The sequence below is a fragment of the Impatiens glandulifera genome, chromosome 1, assembly GCF_907164915.1.
Source record: "Impatiens glandulifera chromosome 1, dImpGla2.1, whole genome shotgun sequence".
Lineage (NCBI taxonomy): Eukaryota > Viridiplantae > Streptophyta > Magnoliopsida > Ericales > Balsaminaceae > Impatiens > Impatiens glandulifera.
Window position 1 is genome coordinate 117,067,683 of NC_061862.1, and position 20,714 is coordinate 117,088,396.

General features: G+C 34.6%; 2 protein-coding genes across 2 annotated transcripts; both read left to right on the forward strand.

Annotated features, from left to right (window-relative positions):
• Window positions 1–1,329: 1,329 nt before the first annotated feature.
• On the forward strand, window positions 1,330–2,557 carry LOC124937492 (NAC domain-containing protein 86). The gene is made up of 2 exons (XM_047477794.1): window positions 1,330–1,590; window positions 2,237–2,557. The coding sequence occupies exons 1-2, from the start codon at window positions 1,434–1,436 to the stop codon at window positions 2,554–2,556; spliced, it is 477 nt and encodes a 158-aa protein (XP_047333750.1). The 5' UTR covers window positions 1,330–1,433; the 3' UTR covers window position 2,557.
• An 8,482-nt stretch (window positions 2,558–11,039) lies between these two features.
• LOC124941307 (glutamic acid-rich protein-like) lies at window positions 11,040–14,615 on the forward strand. The gene is made up of 9 exons (XM_047481612.1): window positions 11,040–11,335; window positions 11,522–12,269; window positions 12,587–12,688; window positions 12,779–13,042; window positions 13,119–13,196; window positions 13,273–13,314; window positions 13,467–13,556; window positions 13,654–13,809; window positions 14,442–14,615. Exons 1-9 carry the CDS (start codon window positions 11,040–11,042, stop codon window positions 14,613–14,615), a joined length of 1,950 nt encoding a protein of 649 aa, XP_047337568.1.
• The last annotated feature ends 6,099 nt before the right edge of the window (window positions 14,616–20,714 follow it).

Below are 20,714 nucleotides of genomic sequence, written 5' to 3' on the forward strand. Positions count from 1 at the left end.
CAAGGTTGAAATGCATTGAATCTCGAGTCATCCCACGGTATGATATTTCTCTCCCATATTGTCACGTATTTGTCTTGTTGCGACACGTGTTAAGCTATGGGACCCGGAGGTATCATGTTGGTTTCTCCGGACGTTATAATGATTGATTACAACATGGATGAAATCATAAATAAAAAAGAGATAATCAGACAAGGAAAATATAATTGAGGATATATCGCAAGGAAAAAAGCAAAAATAAAACTAAATTCAAGCTCAAAATAAACACAAGATCATGTTACTAGTATAACCTTTAAAGTCATGACTCTCTTTAAATACTTGAAAATTTTAATTGTTTAGGTAAGATTTGTTGTAACTTGAAATATATATATATATATATATATATATATATATATATATATATATATATATATATATATATATATATATATATATATATATATATTTTGGTGAGTGTTCTCAAATGTTTTTTTGACCCCGGTTTACTCTCAGGTTAGTTACATAACCCTAATATAATGCACTCTTTAATTATAGTGTTTTTAATAGGAATTGAACTTAAGATTGACTCACTTAAACTAGCATAATAGCTTGATACAATTACTTATTGATTTTGCACTACCCATAAACATTAATAATTAAACTACAAAAATAAAATGTTGTTTTCAAATTAATGTTTTAAATGAAAATTTTAAACACTCATTGGCTTTCTTTTCAACCATGCTTGGCACTCATGAGCCATTATAAAGTGCCGAAAATTATCAGTTGTATAGAGTTTTAATAATAAGTTGAGTGAGTTTAGAAAAATAACGATAAAATTTTGGATAAAACAAATGAATAAAGGTAAGTTTTGTCATTTTTTAAATAATTAGATAAACAAATATTAAAATAAATTGAAATATTTTAAAAATTATAGGTTAATGTCATATTTTTACCGTAATTTTTTGATCAGCCCCAACGGCAGACTCTAGCTAGCATAAGAAAGATGGAGACATGTAAGTGTATTAGTAAAGGTGGTGGAGACTTATAACTCAATGATACGTGTAAGAATTCATATCCTAATAGTAATAGATTCGAATTTTCACACCCAATTTTGCAACCCACTTAAAAAAAAAGAAATTAATATTAGTAACTAATTATAAGAACTAAGAAGGGAAGGTCTTGAAAGAAACGTTTGTCTGGGAATCTGAAAAAGAAAAAGTGTAAAGCATCACAGCCACAGACTTGCAACTTTGAGAATCATTTCATCTCTCAAGAGAGTGTGTATTTAGTTAGAGCTGCTACCAAACATACGCATTAAATTAAAATGCATGCTACCTAAGGAAGACACTCACCATTCCAATGCTGACTAGAAGAAGAACTGGTTCTGGTGCATCGTTTAAATTTAACTAAAGAAACTGGATCGAACTACTTTGAGATCAAGATCAAGATCAATAAGAATGGCGCCTGTCGGATTGCCTCCAGGTTTCAGGTTTCATCCGACAGACGAAGAGCTCGTCAGCTACTATCTCAAACGCAAAATTCATGGGCAAGAGATTGAACTCGACATCATCCCTGAGGTTGATCTCTACAAATGTGAACCCTGGGATTTAGCAGGTATTCCTCTCTCTCTCTCTTTCTCTCCTTGTTTTTTTTTTTTTTGTCTAAACTGATTATTTGAAACTATGTGATTATTTGAAAATAATTTGATTCGTTTTTGAGTTTTCTATTGTTATTTGGTAAAAATGTATTAAAAGTTTAAATGTATAGTAATTTTTGTAAAAACAAAATAGAAATGAAGTATTTAGTGCAATGGCATGGCTTGAAGTTTAATGAATTCTAATATCTTCAAAATTGAGAATTTCTATTTTTGTCTTTAGATGTAATTTATTTGTTTTTACTGTAGGTGGATAACTAACTTATGATAAATCACTTCATAATTTCTTTTTTTATGATTTCACAATGTAGTTTTATGTCAATCATCATGTCGACTATATATGGATTAATGAAATTGATATTATCTTTTGAAAACCCAAAACAAACTGCATTTGTACTAACAAAACTTTTGATGATATTGATGTGATTGATCAATACATATATGTTATCACACATGTAGAAGTTATGCAGTGTTATGATGATAAGTATAATTCTTAACTAGTATACTTGTATATTAAATTATATGCAACACTAGTATAAATCAAAATTAAACAAAAGAATAATTTAATAAAATTAATATTTATTTGCCTTTTTTGTTATCGAGTAGACAAGTCGTTCTTGCCGAGCAAAGATCCAGAGTGGTATTTCTTCGGGCCAAGAGATCGCAAGTATCCAAACGGATTCAGAACGAATAGGGCAACCCGGGCGGGCTATTGGAAGTCTACTGGAAAAGATAGAAGGGTGATGTGCCAAATTCAGAGTCAGAATCAATGTCGTGCAATCGGAATGAAGAAGACCCTCGTGTATTATAGAGGTCGAGCTCCACAGGGAATAAGAACGGATTGGGTAATGCATGAATATCGCCTCGACGACAAAGAATGCGATCAAGATGCCTCGGGAATTCAGGTTTGTATTACCCTTATCTAATTATTACAAGTTTTTTTTTTTAAATGAATTTCTTGGGTAGAAAAGTTATATAGATAAATAGACTTTTTGAAAGAGTGGTAAGTAAAAATGAGGCTGAAGAAACTTATAATCAATGTGCTAGGGCTCGGCTTGGCTTGGCTTGGCTTGGCTTGGCTCCAATTGTAATTCCTTTTCCTAAAGGTCATAAAATAAGCCAACTTAAATGAAAGTCACATAAAGCTAAAGAGAGAAACTAAAGCCATAATGAGACTTCAAATTTTTACTTGATCACATGCCAAAATACTGATCAAGAAAGGCACCAATCTATTTAGCACTTTTTTTCCTTTTTTCTTGCAATAACAAGACACAAAATATTACTATTCATTCTAGTGTGTATCTCAATTCACACTATATTAATTTATATTGTAGGTTTTGTAGGTTCGGGTCATATAACTTAATGTCCAATTGATTTATTATAATCCTTCTTTGGAGTAAAAATAATATATAATCTCTATTCCATTTGTCATTAACTAATAACTTATTTGTTATTTAGTTTATTTAGTGGGTATCTTCATCCTACATTGTTTATGAATATGTAAATATTATATGGATAAACATAACTAAAATTAAATACTTTTTTAATAAATACTTTAAAATTTGACATAAAATAAATGTGTATAAAAATATAAAAGATTACATATACAAATTATTATTTTTACAAACAATCTAAAGTGGTTTGTTTGATCAATTTTATTTCAATTAATTTAATAAACAATAATTAAAATCAAATATGAATTAGATTTTTCAATTTCATTTTTATCTATAATTTTATGTTATTATCGGATTAAAGTTTATCCTGTTTATTTATAATAAAAAACAAATAGAAACACAAAATCTAACTGCATGAAATTTTGATTTTTTTAATTATTATTAAGATTAAAACATTTTTTAAAATAAATTAATTTTTTTAGTAATATATAATGTAATAAAAAATTATTTAAATTACAGCTTGAATAAAATAACTAAATAAAATAAAAGTGATGACAGATAAACAAATTATTTTATCATGATAAATATTCTTTACTTGACCACAAAATGTATTATGAGACAAAGTTATGTGGGGTCCAATTTGAGCTATTTTTGTAATGAGACAAAAGTGTAATCAACCGGACTTTGTGAGTTGTTATTATGTTTAAAATAATATATGATTATTTTTACAAATAATTATTTAAAACTTAATGTTGGATGATCATGACTTAAATTAAAGGGTCATGCTAGAAAAGCAAAATCCAATCTCTCTGTACTTGATATGCTTGATATTACTATGTCGGGTACATTCTTGCTTTTTCACTTTATTTATTCTAGAGCTCTTTTGATCTTATTTTATTTAATAGTTTTATTCAAAATTCAATTATTATATATATTTTTTAATTATTTAATTATTTAATTTATTTTTATAAATATTTTTAATTTATTTTTATTAATTTTAAATAAAAAATATTATAATAATTTAACCTATTAAAATTTAAATAACTTTTTTTTTATCAAATATTTTTTTTTAAACAAGTACCCCTAGTCATATAAGCTATGAATTGGTTGCACACATATATTCACTAAAGATCTCAATTTTAATCACTCAAAGAGAAGAACATAACATTTTTGTTTTGGTGTCTAGGGTAATTGAACATGCTATTTATAATACTACTTATATTTATCTTTATATTTTTTCACTATTATATATAAGAGTGAAGGTATTATTTATTATGGATTCAATTGGTTTATGTTGATAGCTTTAAGTGAAGACAATCTTAGTGGTATAACTTCCCTTTAAGGAATATTTTAAATGTTAAATAAATATATATTATAAATTACTTTTAATAAAAAAAAATTAAAACATTTAGAATATAAACAATATGAAGGTTGTTTAAAGAAAAAAAATAATTACAAAACTAATAATTAAAAAAAAGTTCGATTAATTAAATTAATAAGCAATTACGTACTACAAATGACAGTAGAGTAACTCATTGAAGAATCAATTTATCATTTGTGTCTTTATATTATATGAATTTCCTTCCTGCCCCGCCTATCAGATTTCTTAAAATCTCATGTCATTGTTTATATTGTATTTTTAAAATAATAAATTTTATAATAAAATTATGTTTTATATATTATATTTAGTTTAAAATTTTATATTATTAAATAAAAAATATATTTAACTTGAATAAAAAAAAATATATATATTGATAATATCATATATTTATTTATTTTTATTCATTTTAATATTTGGATAAAAATTTCATTACATATCAAACAAATTAAACCAAAATAAATCACCAAATAAAATATTCCAATCAAATGTACACCAATGTGTCACTATACATTCCCAACATGATAGATGTTTTTGATATGAAGTTATTTGGGAAAAAAACAAATTATAAAATCAAAATTGTATTTAATAAAAAAAAAGTTATTTAAGTTAATTATTAAAATATTATTTAATATTTATATATTTTTAAAATAAAGATAATTTGATATATTTTATGATTTAGTTGATGAAATAATTTTACACTAACATTATGTGTGTTTGGAAAGATTTTCAAATTATATTTATTAATATTACTCTTCTCATCTTACATGAAATTTTTATTTGCTTGGATATATGATTTTAGAAATTGTTAAACAATGTTTTATTGGATTAAAATGTCTTGATAGTGAGTTAGAAATTTTATGTATGCATTAATTTTAGTATTAATAACCTCAATTAATAATAAATTATGAAAAAAGAAACTAACTATTAATTTTAGATGAGAATAGTTTAAATTCAAGTTATTAATTAAATGATTTGTTTGAAAAAGAGACATGCCTTCTTCTATTTTTTTTTAGATTTATGAATTTGATTAATATTTTATGAGAATAGATCTTAAATACTAAACTTAAACAAGTTAAAATAGTAAATGAAACTAAAAATACTTAAACTCAAATGTTTTAAATCATTTTTCTATCATATTATATATTTCACCAATTAAATCATTTAATTCATTAATAAAACTATTAAACTTATTTTATTTTATATTTTTAATAAAATTTTAATCTAAACATTTCTTTTTTTAATAATTTAATTTAAATAATTCATTTTCATTAAAAACAATTATAACCCATATTTGTTTTTAAGTAACCAAGATAAAAATAAATAAATAATAATTTTAAGCTTTTGGTATAGAAATATGTTTTTATTCTTTTAATTTAAAACAATACCCTTCGTAACTCAAAATTCTAATTGCATGCGAGCACAAGAGGTTTAATATTAGGTTATTTTAAATAATGAGATGAATTTAAAATTACTCGAAGAAGAAAAATATTAAAATTAAATAATCATTTCTTTTAATTTTTATAAAAAATAGTAAAAATACTTAATTAATGAATTAGTATAATAAACTATTTTATTTAAATAATCAAACAAACTCTTAAAACATACTCTAAATATCAAAATCATTACAAAACTAAAGTTTCTAAATAATCTTAAAATTTGCAAATAAACATTTACATAGATCATGAATATGATCTCCTTGAGCTTGGTTCATCTATAATTTAAATTAAAAAAAAATATTGTTTAATAAAAAATATAGATTATTTGAGTTAGATTATTAAAATAATTATTTATTTAATTTTATTAAGAATCAAATCAAGATAATATGTTAATTTAATTAATAAAGTGATGTTATTTAAAATTAAATCCCACCTCCACACAAGTTATTGATTCTAGAAGGCAGCCACCGTTATTGACTATCATGATTACTGGACCACACTTTAGACATCCTGAAATTGATGCATTGAACTTTTTGAGACTGATAAATATATTTTTAAAATTTTATTTATTAAATGATAAAGTGTGTTTTAAACAATATAAATATCAAGTTTAAAAAATGTGAAATGTCTCCAACCAAACCACTCTGAAATCAGTTTGATCTTGATTTTTTTTCAGTGCTTTTATAAGGGTTTTTTTTTTAAAAAATCTTCATCACAACAATATCATTTATCATTATAACTAGAAAATTATCAATTAAAATATCAAAATACTCTTACTTTATTTATTCAATTTAAATTTTAAATATAAAAAAAAATATTTTAATAATTTATCTCAAACAAATTTTCAAACAACCCACTTTTTATCAAATAAATTTTTTTTAGACAAAACTTATTCAAATTCTAAGAAAACCTAACATCAAACGAGATCTTAGGGGATTGTAGGAGTTTAAGTTTTTTTCCCCTCTATTTTGTATTAAGATATTACCCAAATAATGCTTGCTCGCATTTCAATGGTTGATATTTGAATGAGTTTGCCTAATGCTTCTAGCTAATATATTTTGGATTATAAGATATTTTGACTTAATTGACTATTTTAGAGTTTGATTGGAATAGGGCTATTTAAATAGATTTGTTTGTTAGAGATTAAAAAAGAATAGTATTTAAAGAATTTATATATATAAAATGAAGTGTGCTAGTATAACCCTCCAAATCCGTCCCATATTAAATAATAGTTTTTTTTTGATTATTTGAATAATCTAAAGTGCCCCTTATATGCTAATATTTTTTTTACATCTAATTTTGCTTTTTTTACTATTGTTTCTAGACTTTTTGCTATAAGTCATTTTGACATTTCATTTCATTTCACATGCACTTCATCCTATTTCTCAACTAATTTTATTATTACTCAAATGTTTTTCTAAAAATCAAATGTGACATGAATATTTGTTTATTCCAACTTATCTTATGGCATGTTAAATTGTTTTAAAATTATTTTTGGAGACTATTATAAAAGTATTTGTTTATGACATTAAAAAGTATTTAATGAGAGGGGTTATTTAAAATTCCTACAATTTAATTATTTAAGATTAAAAATGTAATGGCATACTTGAGCTTCACCTATAACTTTAATGGATTGTTATCCTATCAAAAAGTATTTAAATTAAATATGTTATCTTTTGAAAAGCTATAAATTTTTTAATCCTAAGTTACCTTGGCTTTAAAACACCCAAACAAAATTATTAATATATGTTGTGTTATTTGGTTTTAAGAGTTAATCAAATACAAATATAGATCAAAATCATCGAATAAAAATACTCAAAAGAAAAAATATTTTGGAATTTTATATGCAATTGTCTTTATAATTTCATTTGAAGTACTGTCAAACTAAAATTTAAATATATAAGGACATTTTTGGTTAAAAACGACATTGAGTGATGCATATATATTTATATTATCTTCGGGCTACAGGATTCATATGCATTATGTCGAGTCTTCAAGAAGAACACCATCACAAACAACGAGCCCACGTCCATCGAAACCACGTCTTCACCATCTCAAGGCAACACTCAACAAAATGACACGATCAACGACATCGAGGTGATGTCATCCTCTATATTATATGATTCCAACACTTACCTCCCAATAACGCACACTACATCCCTCTTAGCATCGTCTTCAAATTACAACAACTACAACTTCATCGAAATAGTCGACCAACCGCAAGACTTAGAAGACAAGGACGACTCATGGATGCAGTTTATAGTCAATGATGAAGTGGAAGATCCCAATATTGTTAGGAATTGAGAGAATGATCAGTTATATAATGGAATTGGTTTTTTAATATCCTATCTTTTGTTACATTCCAAAAGGAGGAACAAAACATACTATTTTTTTGATTTGTTCTTCTAAAAATACGAATGTATATGTAACATGTTGTATTTTTACTAGTGAAGTGGTGGCATACTTGCATAAATTAATTAAGGAGTGTTTTGTATTTTTCTATTCATTTTTAAATTCAAAAGCTTACATGTGTTTGTTTATTATGTTTAACTTGAGATTTTTAATTTACATGCTCGGAATCAATTTAGGAATGTTTCATTTTATCTTAGAATACTAAATTAAATTTGTATTACTCAATATATTGAAATTGTGACTACAAGATCGAGCATCTTCCTTGAATACAAACAAATGAAAGAGTAAAACAAATCTTCATATTTTATAAGAGTCTCGAAAAATTGATTATATGTGTCTAAGCTTTCGATGATGAAATGAAAATTTACAATAGGTAATGGATCAACTTGAACACATAAAAAGAATATATATGACCCATATGTTCATTTTGCGCTTGAAAGTTTGGTGATAGCTGACTTTTAAAAATAGGAATAATCTTTTCACAATGCCTACACGCTTTGGGTCACAATTATTTTACATTTCTTTCTTTTTGAAAGTTGAAAGTCCACAATCATATTTTTGAAAATTTAGAAAATTCAAATTTGTATTTCAGTATGACATATATCAATTGAAAAAACCTTTTTTTTTTAGTAATGTTTATTCTTTTAAAAATATGATCTCATCCTCCACCACCATAACCTCGTCTATTTAAATCAAGATGTTTTTATTAAGAAAACTAAAAAGAATGGGCAAAATGGACAAAAATGGTGAATTTTGAAATAATTTTTTTTTTGCTAAACAAGGTTATTTGAACAAGTTTATGAGTTATTGAAAAAACTCAATCCAAAGAGCAAGTCATTGCAGCATTCAACACAAGAGAGCTATCAAATATATTTTTGACTGGAAAAATAATAGATGGGAATAAATTATTAAGAATTCTTGTAATAAAATCATTGTAATATTGCCAAATAGTGGAGAGAAATCAAGAGATATTTTGGTTTGAATCACTGTAAATTTGATTTGATGTGAGGGGAACTTTGATCAAATGTCTTTCAAAAGAGGGTCATTTTCTTTTTTAATCTTACAAATTTCCATTTTTATTTTTAATATTTTTTTTTTAATTTTTCTATTTTTACCTTTACTAACCTTTTTCCTTTTTTTATTTTATCTCTTCCTTTTCCTTCTCCTTTCCTCCCATTTTTTTCTTCCCGTTTTCCTTTTCTTTCTCATCTCTTCCCCCGCGATCGTTTGCTTCCCCCCGCGACCGTTTGCTCCATTTCTCCCTGTCGGACGATCGCCAAGCCCAGTCGGACGATCGCCAAACCCCAGCCGGACGTTCTTCCTTTCTCGTTCTAATCATTCAGAAACTGAGGTTAGTTCTCCTTTCTCGTTCTAATCATTCAGTTTCTCGTAACAAACCTGAATGCAATGTGCCTAGATTACATGCTGAACAAGCCTCCTTGCAGAAACCTAGATTACTGAAGTTTAGTTTAGCGATTTCTTTATTTCGGAAATGCTTAGTTAGTTCGACTACTCCCAAATGCTTAGATTACTGATGATTTTAATGAGTATGAAGGTTTTAGGGTTTTAGGGTTTTAGTTTAGGTTTAGTTAAGTTTGAAATGCTTAGTTAGTTCCAGGGTTAGTTTTACTATTTTAGAATAATCTAAATGGTTGGTTTGTGAACATTTTCACGTGGGGCAATTGAATTGCATGGGCTTGGGCGTGAATGGGGCGAGGATCGTGGGGGTTGAGCGTGGGGCGTGGGGTAGTGCGTGGGCTTGGGCGTGGGGCGAGGAGTGAGTGTGTGGGGTAGTGTGTGGGATTGGGCGTGGATCGTGGGGGTTGAGTGTGGGACGTGGGCTGGGGCGTGGGGAGTGGGGTAGTGCGTGGAGCGTGGGCTGGGGCGTGGAGTAGTGCGTGGAGCGTGGGCTTGGACGTGGGCTAGGGCGTGGGGCATGGGGTAGTGCGTGGAGCGTGGTCTTGGGCGTGAGCTTAGGCGTAGCCTAGGGCATGGGCTTAGGCGTAGGCTGGGGCGTGGGCTGGGCGTGGGGTAGTGCGCGGAGCGTGGTCTTGGGCGTGGGCTTGTGCGTTAGCGTGGTCTTGGGAGTGGGCTTGTGCGTGGGGCGTGGGCTTGGGCGTGGGGCGTGGGGGTGGTGCGTGGTTTTAATTATTAATATGATTTTACTGTTTTTGATCCACCAAACATTCTTTATATGATTTTACTGACTGTTTTTGCAGATGGCACCAAACGAAACCATTATTAATGATTTTAATGGCCGTGTTTCATGGAAATCCATCGGCCCTAGCTTGGCAAAGATAAAGGAGATGTTTACTCACCACGATCTTTTGGATAGGGCTTTACAGACCTAATTCTAGTATATATTCAAAGCCCCGACATTATATTTTTCAGGAACCATACTTAAATTCGAAGGAGATAAGGGTATTGGTCAATGGTAAGGATGCTGGGGCATGAAGGATTGTGCATTGGTGACAGGACTCAGCTTTGGAAGATTTCCTTTGGTGGAGGAGGTTGAAGAATGTCCACCCCTTGTCCTCAAATATTTTAAGGGTAAAAATGATGTTAGACTGAAAGATCTTGAAGACATTTTCGTCGGATACTCTAATAAGGAGGATTCATGGAAGATGGGGCTCATATTTCTCATTTACCAGTATCTGTTCTTATCTGATAATAGGAGGAAGATAAGTTTCAGAATCTTTCACATGGTGGAAGACATGGAGATGTTCCTCCAATTTCCATGGGGAAAGGTGTCATTCAGAGCAACCCTGTAGGGTATTGACAAAGATATGAAACACCTTCGTGAGTTATATCTCGCCAAAAAGAAAACCTGGGAAAAGAAAAGCATTTGTGATGTCGCTTATACTTTACATGGGTTCGCACTAGCATTCCAAGTGTGGACCTATGAGCTTATCAATACATTCGTCCCCAAATTTGCTGAAAGGACACTGGAAGATGATCCTACAAGCCCAAGGATAGTGTTCTATAAATCTTTTAGGAGTTATATCGGACCTGAAGTATCCACAGCCATCCAGAAGTGCAATGTTCGAAGAAAAATTCATGAGTCTGAGGAGGAGAAGCGAATGTACTCTGGGGACGACTTTGAAGATATGACAGACAACATTTATGATGAATTATTTGAATTTGATGGGAGGAAGAGAAAGATTGAAGTTTGTGAAGAAGATGAAAAACATGAAAGGACTCCCAAACCGCCGGTTAAGAAGAGGAGACATATTAGTCCCTAGGTCCCTGAAGTTAACGATGAAACTAGCCAAGACAACTCTCATGAAATCCCTTCTACGACGACTCCTCTTCCAACTGATGAAGACAATTCTACATCCTGTGCACCCAATCGAGTGTCTCAAGCCCATACTGATGCCAAAATTGATGAGCTGACAAATGATGTGAATGAGATTAAAAAGGATGTGAATGAGATTAAAAGTGAAATCAAGCTCATCAAGGAGAATCAACAACTTATAATCACATTATTGGGGGAAATAAAGGAACAAAAGAATAGTGGAGGAGAAGAAAAAGAAGAGGCAGACACTGCTGCACTTGATACTGAGAAGAGGACGAAGACGAGGACGAGGACGAAGACGAAGAATAATGATGTTGCACTTGATACTAAGAGGAGGACGACAAAGAGGAAGAATGATGATGTTGATAATGAGAATAGGACGAAGAGGAAGAATGATGAGGTGATGAACTCTAAGAGGAATAATGACGAGGAGATGAAGAAGAGTAAGCAGGATGATGTTGATGAGATTAAGAGAAAGATGAATGAGAGGAATGAGAGGCGAGAGAGGCTGGCGAACTTGGCCAAGAAGAGGAAGGCTGATGAGTTGGCCAAGAAGAGGAAAGCTGATGAGTTGGCCAAGAAGAGGGAGTTGACCAAGAAGAGGAACTTGTCCAAGAAGAGAAGTCGAAAAAGGTATAATTGCACACCCCCACGCACACACTTGAGCCCCACGCACACCCCACGCACTACCCTAAGCCCCACGCACAACACCACGCCCCACGCACAACATTATGCCCCACGCACAACACCACGCCCCACGCACTACCCCACGCCCCACACACGCCCCACGCACAACACCACGCCCCACGCACGACACCACGCCCCACGCACGACACCACACCCCACGCACAACCCTACGCACACCCCACACACAACCCCACGCACACCCCACGCACAACTCCATGCACAACCCCACACACTCACTCCACGCCCCACGTCCAAGACCACGCACTACCCCACTCACCCTCCACGCACCCCCACGCACCACACTTATACCTCAAAATGTATATTAATCTCATTTTATTTTTGATTGTACAGGACGAGGAAGAGGAAGAGGAGGAGGACGAGGACGAGGAAGAGGAGTATGAGGAGTATGAGGAGGAGGACGAGGAGGACGAGGAGAATGATGAGGAGGACGAGGTATAGTTGCGCACCACGCCCCACGCCCCACACACAATGTATATTAATCTTATATTTTTGATTGTGTAAGACGATGATTCACGCCTCAAGTCACAAGCCTCTCGCAAATTGAATTTTGATGAGGAGAAGGATGATGATGTGCAAGACGAGGATTCGCTCCCTACGCCCCAATCCTCTCCCAAATTGAAGGAGGTGGATGAGGAGAAGAATAAGGAGAAGGAGGTGGAGGTGGATGTGGAGAAGGAGGTAGAGGTGGAGGCTGAGAAGAATAAGGAGGTGGTGGAGGAGGAGAACAAAGAGGAGGTGGAGGAAGAGAAGAATAAGGAGGAGGAGGAGACTAAGGAGAATGACAAGGTATGGTATAGTTGTGAACCACGCCCCACACCCCACGTTACACAATGTATATTAATCTGATTTTTTTATTGTGTAGGACAAGGATTTTCCCCACGTTCTAAAGGAGAAGAAAGAGGAGGTGGAGGAGGAGGAGGAGACTAAAGAGAATGACAAGGTATGGTATAGTTATGCACCACGCCCCACGCCCTACGTTCCACAATGTATATTAATCTAATTTTTTGATTGTGCAGGACGAGGATTTGCCCCACGTTCCAAAGGAGAAGAAAGAGGAGGTGGAGGAGGTGGAGGAGGAGAAGAATAAGGAGGAGGAGGAGGAGGATACTAAGGAGAATGACAAAGTATGGTATAGTTGTGCACCACGCACCACGCCCCACGCTCCACGTTCCACAATGTATATTAATCTGAATTTTTGATTGTGAATGAGGTGATTGTGGAGACTAAGGAGGAGAAGAAGAAGGAGAAGAATAAGGAGAAGGAGGTGAATGATGTGAAAGAATTGACTCCATCACAATGTGTTGGTAAAAGTTTTCGGAGAAAGAAGATGAAGTAAACAATTGGGGGACTACACCGACCCTGATGGGAAAGGGTTTAAACTAAATGATCTGATTAAGGTTAATCCTATGTTACGAATTGACAAGGAAAAGATGAAGACTTTGAAGCAATGGTTAAACAGTGATGATAAATACCTCAAGGATTTGACTGTTTGCGAAGCAGATCGTTCTTTATTCAACAGATTGCTTAAGCCTCAAGAATGGTTACACGATGTGGTAAGTATTTTTGTTCTTTATTTTTGTTCATTGTTTTTGAAAGTGTCCCCACGCCCACCCCACGCCCCACCCCAACGATCCACGCCCCATCCACGCACAACCCCCACTATCCACACCCAAGATCACGATCCACGCCCCACCCACACACAACCCCACGCCCCACGCCTAAGCCCACGCTCCACACCCCACCACCACGATCCACGCCCCATCCACGCCCCACCCCCACGATCCACGCCCAAGCTCACGCCCCACACCCCACCCTCACGCTCCACGCCCAAGCTCACGCCCCACGCCCCCCCCCCACGATCCACGCCCCACCCCCACGCACCACGCTCAAGCTCACGCCCCACGCTCCATCCACGCCCCTATCCCCATGCCTCACCCCCACGCACCACGCCCAAGCTCACGCCCCACGCTCCATCCATTCCCCTATCTCCACGCCCCACCCCACGCACCACGCCCAAGCTCACGCCCCACGCCCCTATCCCTAGATTCACAGATTTCTCTTGCTTAATCAATAATTTTTTTTGCAGGAGATAGATGAAATCTGTCACCTAATGAAACGAAGAGTTGCGGAGTTCTCTAAGACATATCCAAAGAATTTCTCAATTGGTGACTCTAAATTCTCTTAGAAGATCGCGAATCGCTATGATATGTTTGCCCCGAATCCTGTTGGCTACAAGTTCGACGATTTTATGGAATATGTAATTGGTGAAGGAAGTAATCCTTGGAATCTTGTTGATATGATATATGTACCTTTGAACCTGAAGCAGAAGCACTGGGTCCTATGCCAGATTCATCTATAAGATTGGTGTATATACGTATATGACTGTGAACAGAAACTCTTCCCAAAAGATGAATATGACGACTTCATGAAACCGATGTGTGAAATGATGTCATACATGCTTGATCAGGGGTTCACAAGGGCGATAAGGACAAGTTTTCACAGTTCAAATTGGAGAAGATGTCATATTCTATAATACCACACCCAACAGTCCCAAAGACAATCAAAAGTGGGGACTGCGGTGTTTTTACTATTATGCATTTGGAATACCTTACTACCTGATTGGATATATCAAATGTGGTCACAAAAGAAATGAATTTTTGGAGAAATAAATGGGCAATAAGGTTATTCCACCAAATTGTAGACCCCTAATCTAAATTGAATATAAATAGTTAATTAGTTAATTTGTTGGCTTTAAGTTTCATTATTAAATTAGTTAATTATTTTTTGTCTTTGTTGGATTCAAATGACTAAAATTGTATATAAATAGATGTACCAAGCACACGCACCACCCACGCCCCACGCTCGAGACAACGCACCAACCTTGCGCCCCAAGCTCCAGCCCACGATCGTGCCCCACGACCCACGCACAACCCCACGAACCACGCACACCCACGCACAACTCCACGCACAACCCCATGCATAACCCCACGCACCACCCCACGTCCCACGCCCCACGCACCACCCCACGTCCCACGCCCCACGCCCCCCACACCACCCACACCCAACCCCACGAACCACCCACGCCCCATGCTCATTCCCACGCCCCACGCTCAACCCCACGCCCCACGCTCAACCCCACGCCCAATCCCACGCCCCACGCTCAACCCCCACACCCCACGCTCCACAGCCCACGCACCACCCCATAACTCACGCCCCACGCTCAACCCCACGACTCACGCCCACCCCCACGAACCACGACTCATGCCCCACGCACCACCCACACCCCCACCCACACACCACGCCCAAGCCCACGCCAACACCTGCACATACACGACAACACCTACATATATAACACCTGCACATATGACAACACCTACATATATACCTACATAAAACTAACACCTGCACATACATGACAATACCTACATATATATATAAAACATCATTGTTCATGAAAATCCCAAAGGTTGTGCCAAAACATACAATAACCAAAAATTACAAATTAACCAAAAGAAATATTGTCTAAAGAATGTGGCAAAGATGAAGATGGTGAAGTTTGGGCTAACTGTGACGGCTGTGAAGGTTGTGACACTTGTTGTCTTGAAGTAGATGGTGCATGCATCACTGTTTTGCATGTTTCCCTATTATGGCCTCGATTGCCACATGAGTTGCACCGTCTCTGTTCCTTAAGAGGTTGACCTTGTGATGGCCTACGCTTTGTTGTTGTCCGACCCTTCTTAACCTTGACGGGGGGTTTAGGCAAACTCGTTCCTTGATATTTTCTAGAATATCCCAAGAACATTCATTGCAAACTGGATAACATGTATCTACATATTCTATGCACCACGCTTTAGTTGTGAAAAACCTAAAAAAAATAATATTTAAGTTATATAAATTCAATCTTAGAATTAAATAATGCAATCATTCTCTAACCTTGAGCAGTACTCATATGGAATAGTTTTCCGGAAGCGGGTGGCAGTAAGGGCATGTTTACAAGGAAGACCAGATATATCAAATACCCTATAAGTACAAGTTCGAGCTTGGAAATCAACTTGAAAATCATGTTCACCGTCATTCACATGAAACTCGAATTTGTTAAGCGGATTAACGTTGTAGAATCTGGTCTTCTCGGCTTGTTCACGTAAGAACTTTTCATAACATGGAGATAAATGTTGTGTGGTTGGAAGCTTTTTCTCTTCTATTATGAAACCATTCTTGTAATATTAATTGTAAATACTTAGCCAATGTTGATATGGAATATTTCCTAGCATTTCTACACTAAATATTAAAGCTCTTAGCGTAATTGCTTGTCATTTGATTGTATCGAAACTAGGAAAAAAAGGCACGACTCCATCTCTCCACTCCTATCTGTTCCAGATAGGCAGCAATCCGAGGGTCCTTAGTCTTGATCTTGTCAAAATGGTGATAGAAATGTGACACTATGTATGCGCGTGAAGCCATATCAAACTCATCGTGGCAGTTATCGGTTTTAAATTTGGCCATAATATTCATTTTGATGTGGTATGTGCATGCAACGTGATGTGCTTTTGGAAAAACAGCGGAGAATGCATTGACAATACTTGGGTGTCTATCAGATACGAAGACGAGATCCAGGACTACTCCAATTGCCACTATTAATTGTTGCATGAAATATGTTCAAGAGTTATTATTCTCCGAATCAACGACGCTAAAAGCAACGGGAAATAGTTGTTCATTCGCATCCAATGCAATCGCAACCAATTGTTGACCTCCAATCTTGTGTTTAAGAAAACTGGCATCGACGCACAATATTGGACGACAATACCTGAAACCTCTGATTGAGCAGCCTAGGGACATGAACATATACCTGAAATGGCCATGCTCATCCGTCTGAATGTCAGTTATGGTACCTAAGTTATTCTTCGCCAACATGAACAAGTATGATGAAAATTTTCCATAGGATTCCTCCATTATTCCTCGTACTGCCATTAAGGCTTGTTCCCTAGACCTCCAAGCCTTATTATAGGTCAGCTTAAACCCATAATTTTTCTACATGTCTTCCATTATTTTCTTAGGCATGTGGTCATGGTGATGGTCTATGTACTTACGTTTGATGCACTCCGCAATTACCCATGAGGGTTCTTACCTCACATTCTCTTGCCTTGTCAAAATTGAGCATGAGTGTTCATTTACTAATTTTCGAATCTCAAACATCAGTTGGAATTTTCCTTTCACAGCACGCAATCTCCACTTGCAATCCTCATTCACACATTTCACAAACCAAAGTTCTTTTTTGTTCTCAAAAAACGTACCCACTTCCAATCCGTTTTCAAGGGTTAATTGAGCATGTGTTTCAACCTGGATTGGTTCAAATGAATCAAGAAACTCAATATGGCTGGATGTTTTTCTCATAGGGGAAGTGATGATGGTTGGTCGGGGTGAAAGAGTAGGGGTACTAGTAACCAATTCACTCGGACGCAAACATGGGACTTGTTGTTCTTCATCTTCTGCACGGTTTATGTCATTTTGACTTTGTAAGACATTATGCTCAAATATAGGGAATTCAGGAACCTCCTCTCTTTGGATTTCATCAGTTAGGTGTGAAGGTAGTGACTTCTCTACTAAATAGACACACAGAGGAGTGCGAAGCTCGTGTGGTGAAGTCGAAATTTCTTTTACATAGAACATCACATCTCCATCATATCAGATAGCAGCAGGAGGAGCTCTTTTAAAAGCCAAATTATACTTCACTTTCAACACTAAATCATATCTCAATTTGTCCACACCAATAGCATGATAAACAATGTTAGTTAATTCGTCATATGTAGTGTTTAGGGATAGAGGCACACCTACTAATGAACTTGAGTCAAGAAAACTAACACCGTCATCATCTTTCCTCCACTCTCCATCATATAGGACAAAACAGTTAACAAATAAATTGGGTTCTGCAATTGATACAAATCTAAATGTTAGTGTAGTAAATAAAACATGGGAAATTCATTAAACAACATGGTGCGTGGGTCCGTGGGGCGTGAGGTGTGGGGGTCTTGGGCGTGGGGCGTGGGTGGGGCGTGGGTGGTGCGTGGAGGTGTGTGGAGCGTGTGCTTGGGCGTGGGTGGGGCGTGGATCGTGGGGGGTGGAGCTTGGGGGTGGGGAGTGGGGCGTGGTTGGTGCGTGGGGTGTGGGGTGTGGGGCGTGGATCGTGGATCGTGGGACGCAACAGCGGGGTAGTGAGTAATATACCCATTTTGACACAACATTTCAAACGTACCCATTTTGACACAACATTTCAAACGTACCCATTTTGACACAGCATTTCAAACGTACCCATTTTACCACAACATTTCAAACGGGAATGAAATGGAAATGAAAGAAATGAACATACCCATTTTGATGTTGGTCGGTCGGGTCTACACGACGATGCAGCTAGGTCTCTGGTGTTGTAGGTTGGTCTCGTCGTCGCCGGCGTTGGAGATGAGAGGCGGTGGCAGTTGGTGGTCGGTGGCTGGCAGTTGGGAGAAGAGGAGTGGTGGGGTCGCGGGGGAAAGGAAAAGGGGAAGAGAAGAAGGAGATTGGGTTTGGGAAATGTGAGGGAGACCATCCGTGAAGAGGGAAAGAAAGAAAAAAAATAAAAATAAAATAAAATGGAAAATTTTAAAAACAAAGGTTAAAAATCAAAACTGAATATATTGAGGTTAAAAATGAGAATGACCCTCTTTTGAGGGTCATTTGATCAAATTTCCCGATGTGAGTGTTATTTTGGAATCCTTCTAAGGCTGAGTTTGTACTTAAAAAGAGAAAATAATAATTTTTATTTCTTGTATTTGCTTTTTGATTAGATAAGAAGTCTAGTGTTTAAATAATGAAAATTACATATTAATAAAATAAAATATAAATAAAATAAAAATCAATTCAATTATAATTGATTTAACAATCAGCAACAAATCTTTAATTAAGTAGCAAATCAATTAATCTCATTGATTTGCTACTGATAACATTCTATTATTGAAATTGTTTCCTTCAAAAATAATTCTACACTCCCCCACAAGTTGGATAGTAGATGTTGAGACTCCCCAACTTGCCACATACTTCCGTGAGTATGTCAACCACCTGATTGTGGGATGTAACGTAGATGAGTGCAATAGAGCCTTGGGCAGAGATTGAAGAGGGTGTTGACGATTTGATGAGATGTTGATGTCAGCGAGTGGCGGTTCTAATCACCGGAGTGTCGTTGAATGTTGATGACAGTGAGTGACGTTCAAATCGCCGGAGTGTCGCTGAATGTTGATGACAGCGAGCGACGTTCGAATCGACAGAGTGTCGCTGAATGTTGATGACAACGAGTGACGTTCGAATCGCCGGAGTGTCGCTGAATGTTGATGACAGCGAGTGACGTTCGAATCGCCGAAGTGTCGCTGAATATTGATGACAACGAGTGACGTTCGAATCGCAGGAGTGTCGCTGGATGTTGATAAATAAAATATTCTCTCCAATACAACAATAAAATATAAAAGAAATGAAAAATAATAATAATAATAATAATTATTATAATTAATAGAGCATTATTAAAGCCCTCCATCAATGGCTAAAGTAACCATTGATGGAGGCACCAGAAGACTATATTTGATAGCTCAAGAACAAAAAATTTAACTCTGATACAATGTAAAATTTTCGAGAGAGGGAAAATAATAATTTTTATTGCTTGTGTTTGCTTTTTATTACATAAGAAGTATAGTGTTTAAATAGTGAATATTATATAAAATAAAATAAAATATAAATCAAATAAAAATCAAATCTATAAATAAAATAAAAATATAATTGATTTCACAATCAACAACAAATCTTCAAATAACAAATCAATTATTCTCATTAGTTTGCTACTGATAACATTCAATTATTGAAATTGTTTCCTTACAAGATAATTCTACAATTGTATTATTGACATTATTTTGTGTCAAATGTATCAAAAAAAAAAAAAAAAAAAAAAAAAAAAAAAAAAAAACTGAAATAAGAAAGTATACTTTAGGTTTCAAATGTCTTGAAAATTGATGTGTTGTTTATGATTGTACAAATTCAATTGCAACAAATCTAAACAAATAATAATTCAATTCTCAATTGCAAATGCAAGGCTGAATTTCATTTAGTATAATTCCAACAGAGGCTTTAAAATATGTTTTTTAAAACATTTCTTAATTACCAACTCACTTGTTGATATAAAAAGGCAATATCACATTATAGTAGGTAATAAAATATTTCTAGAAAAAAAATTTAACCATGATATCTCATGCATGTTTCAAGACTTAATGTTAACCAAATGATGCAAATAAATGACTATGACAGTCATATGTATGATAATTAAAGACACTTACTTCATATATTTGACTTATAAAATGAGCAGCTTAACCAAGTTAAGGAATAAAAAAACACTATAATCTACCAAAAAAATAATAAATATATTTCACTATTCCAAATATAAGAG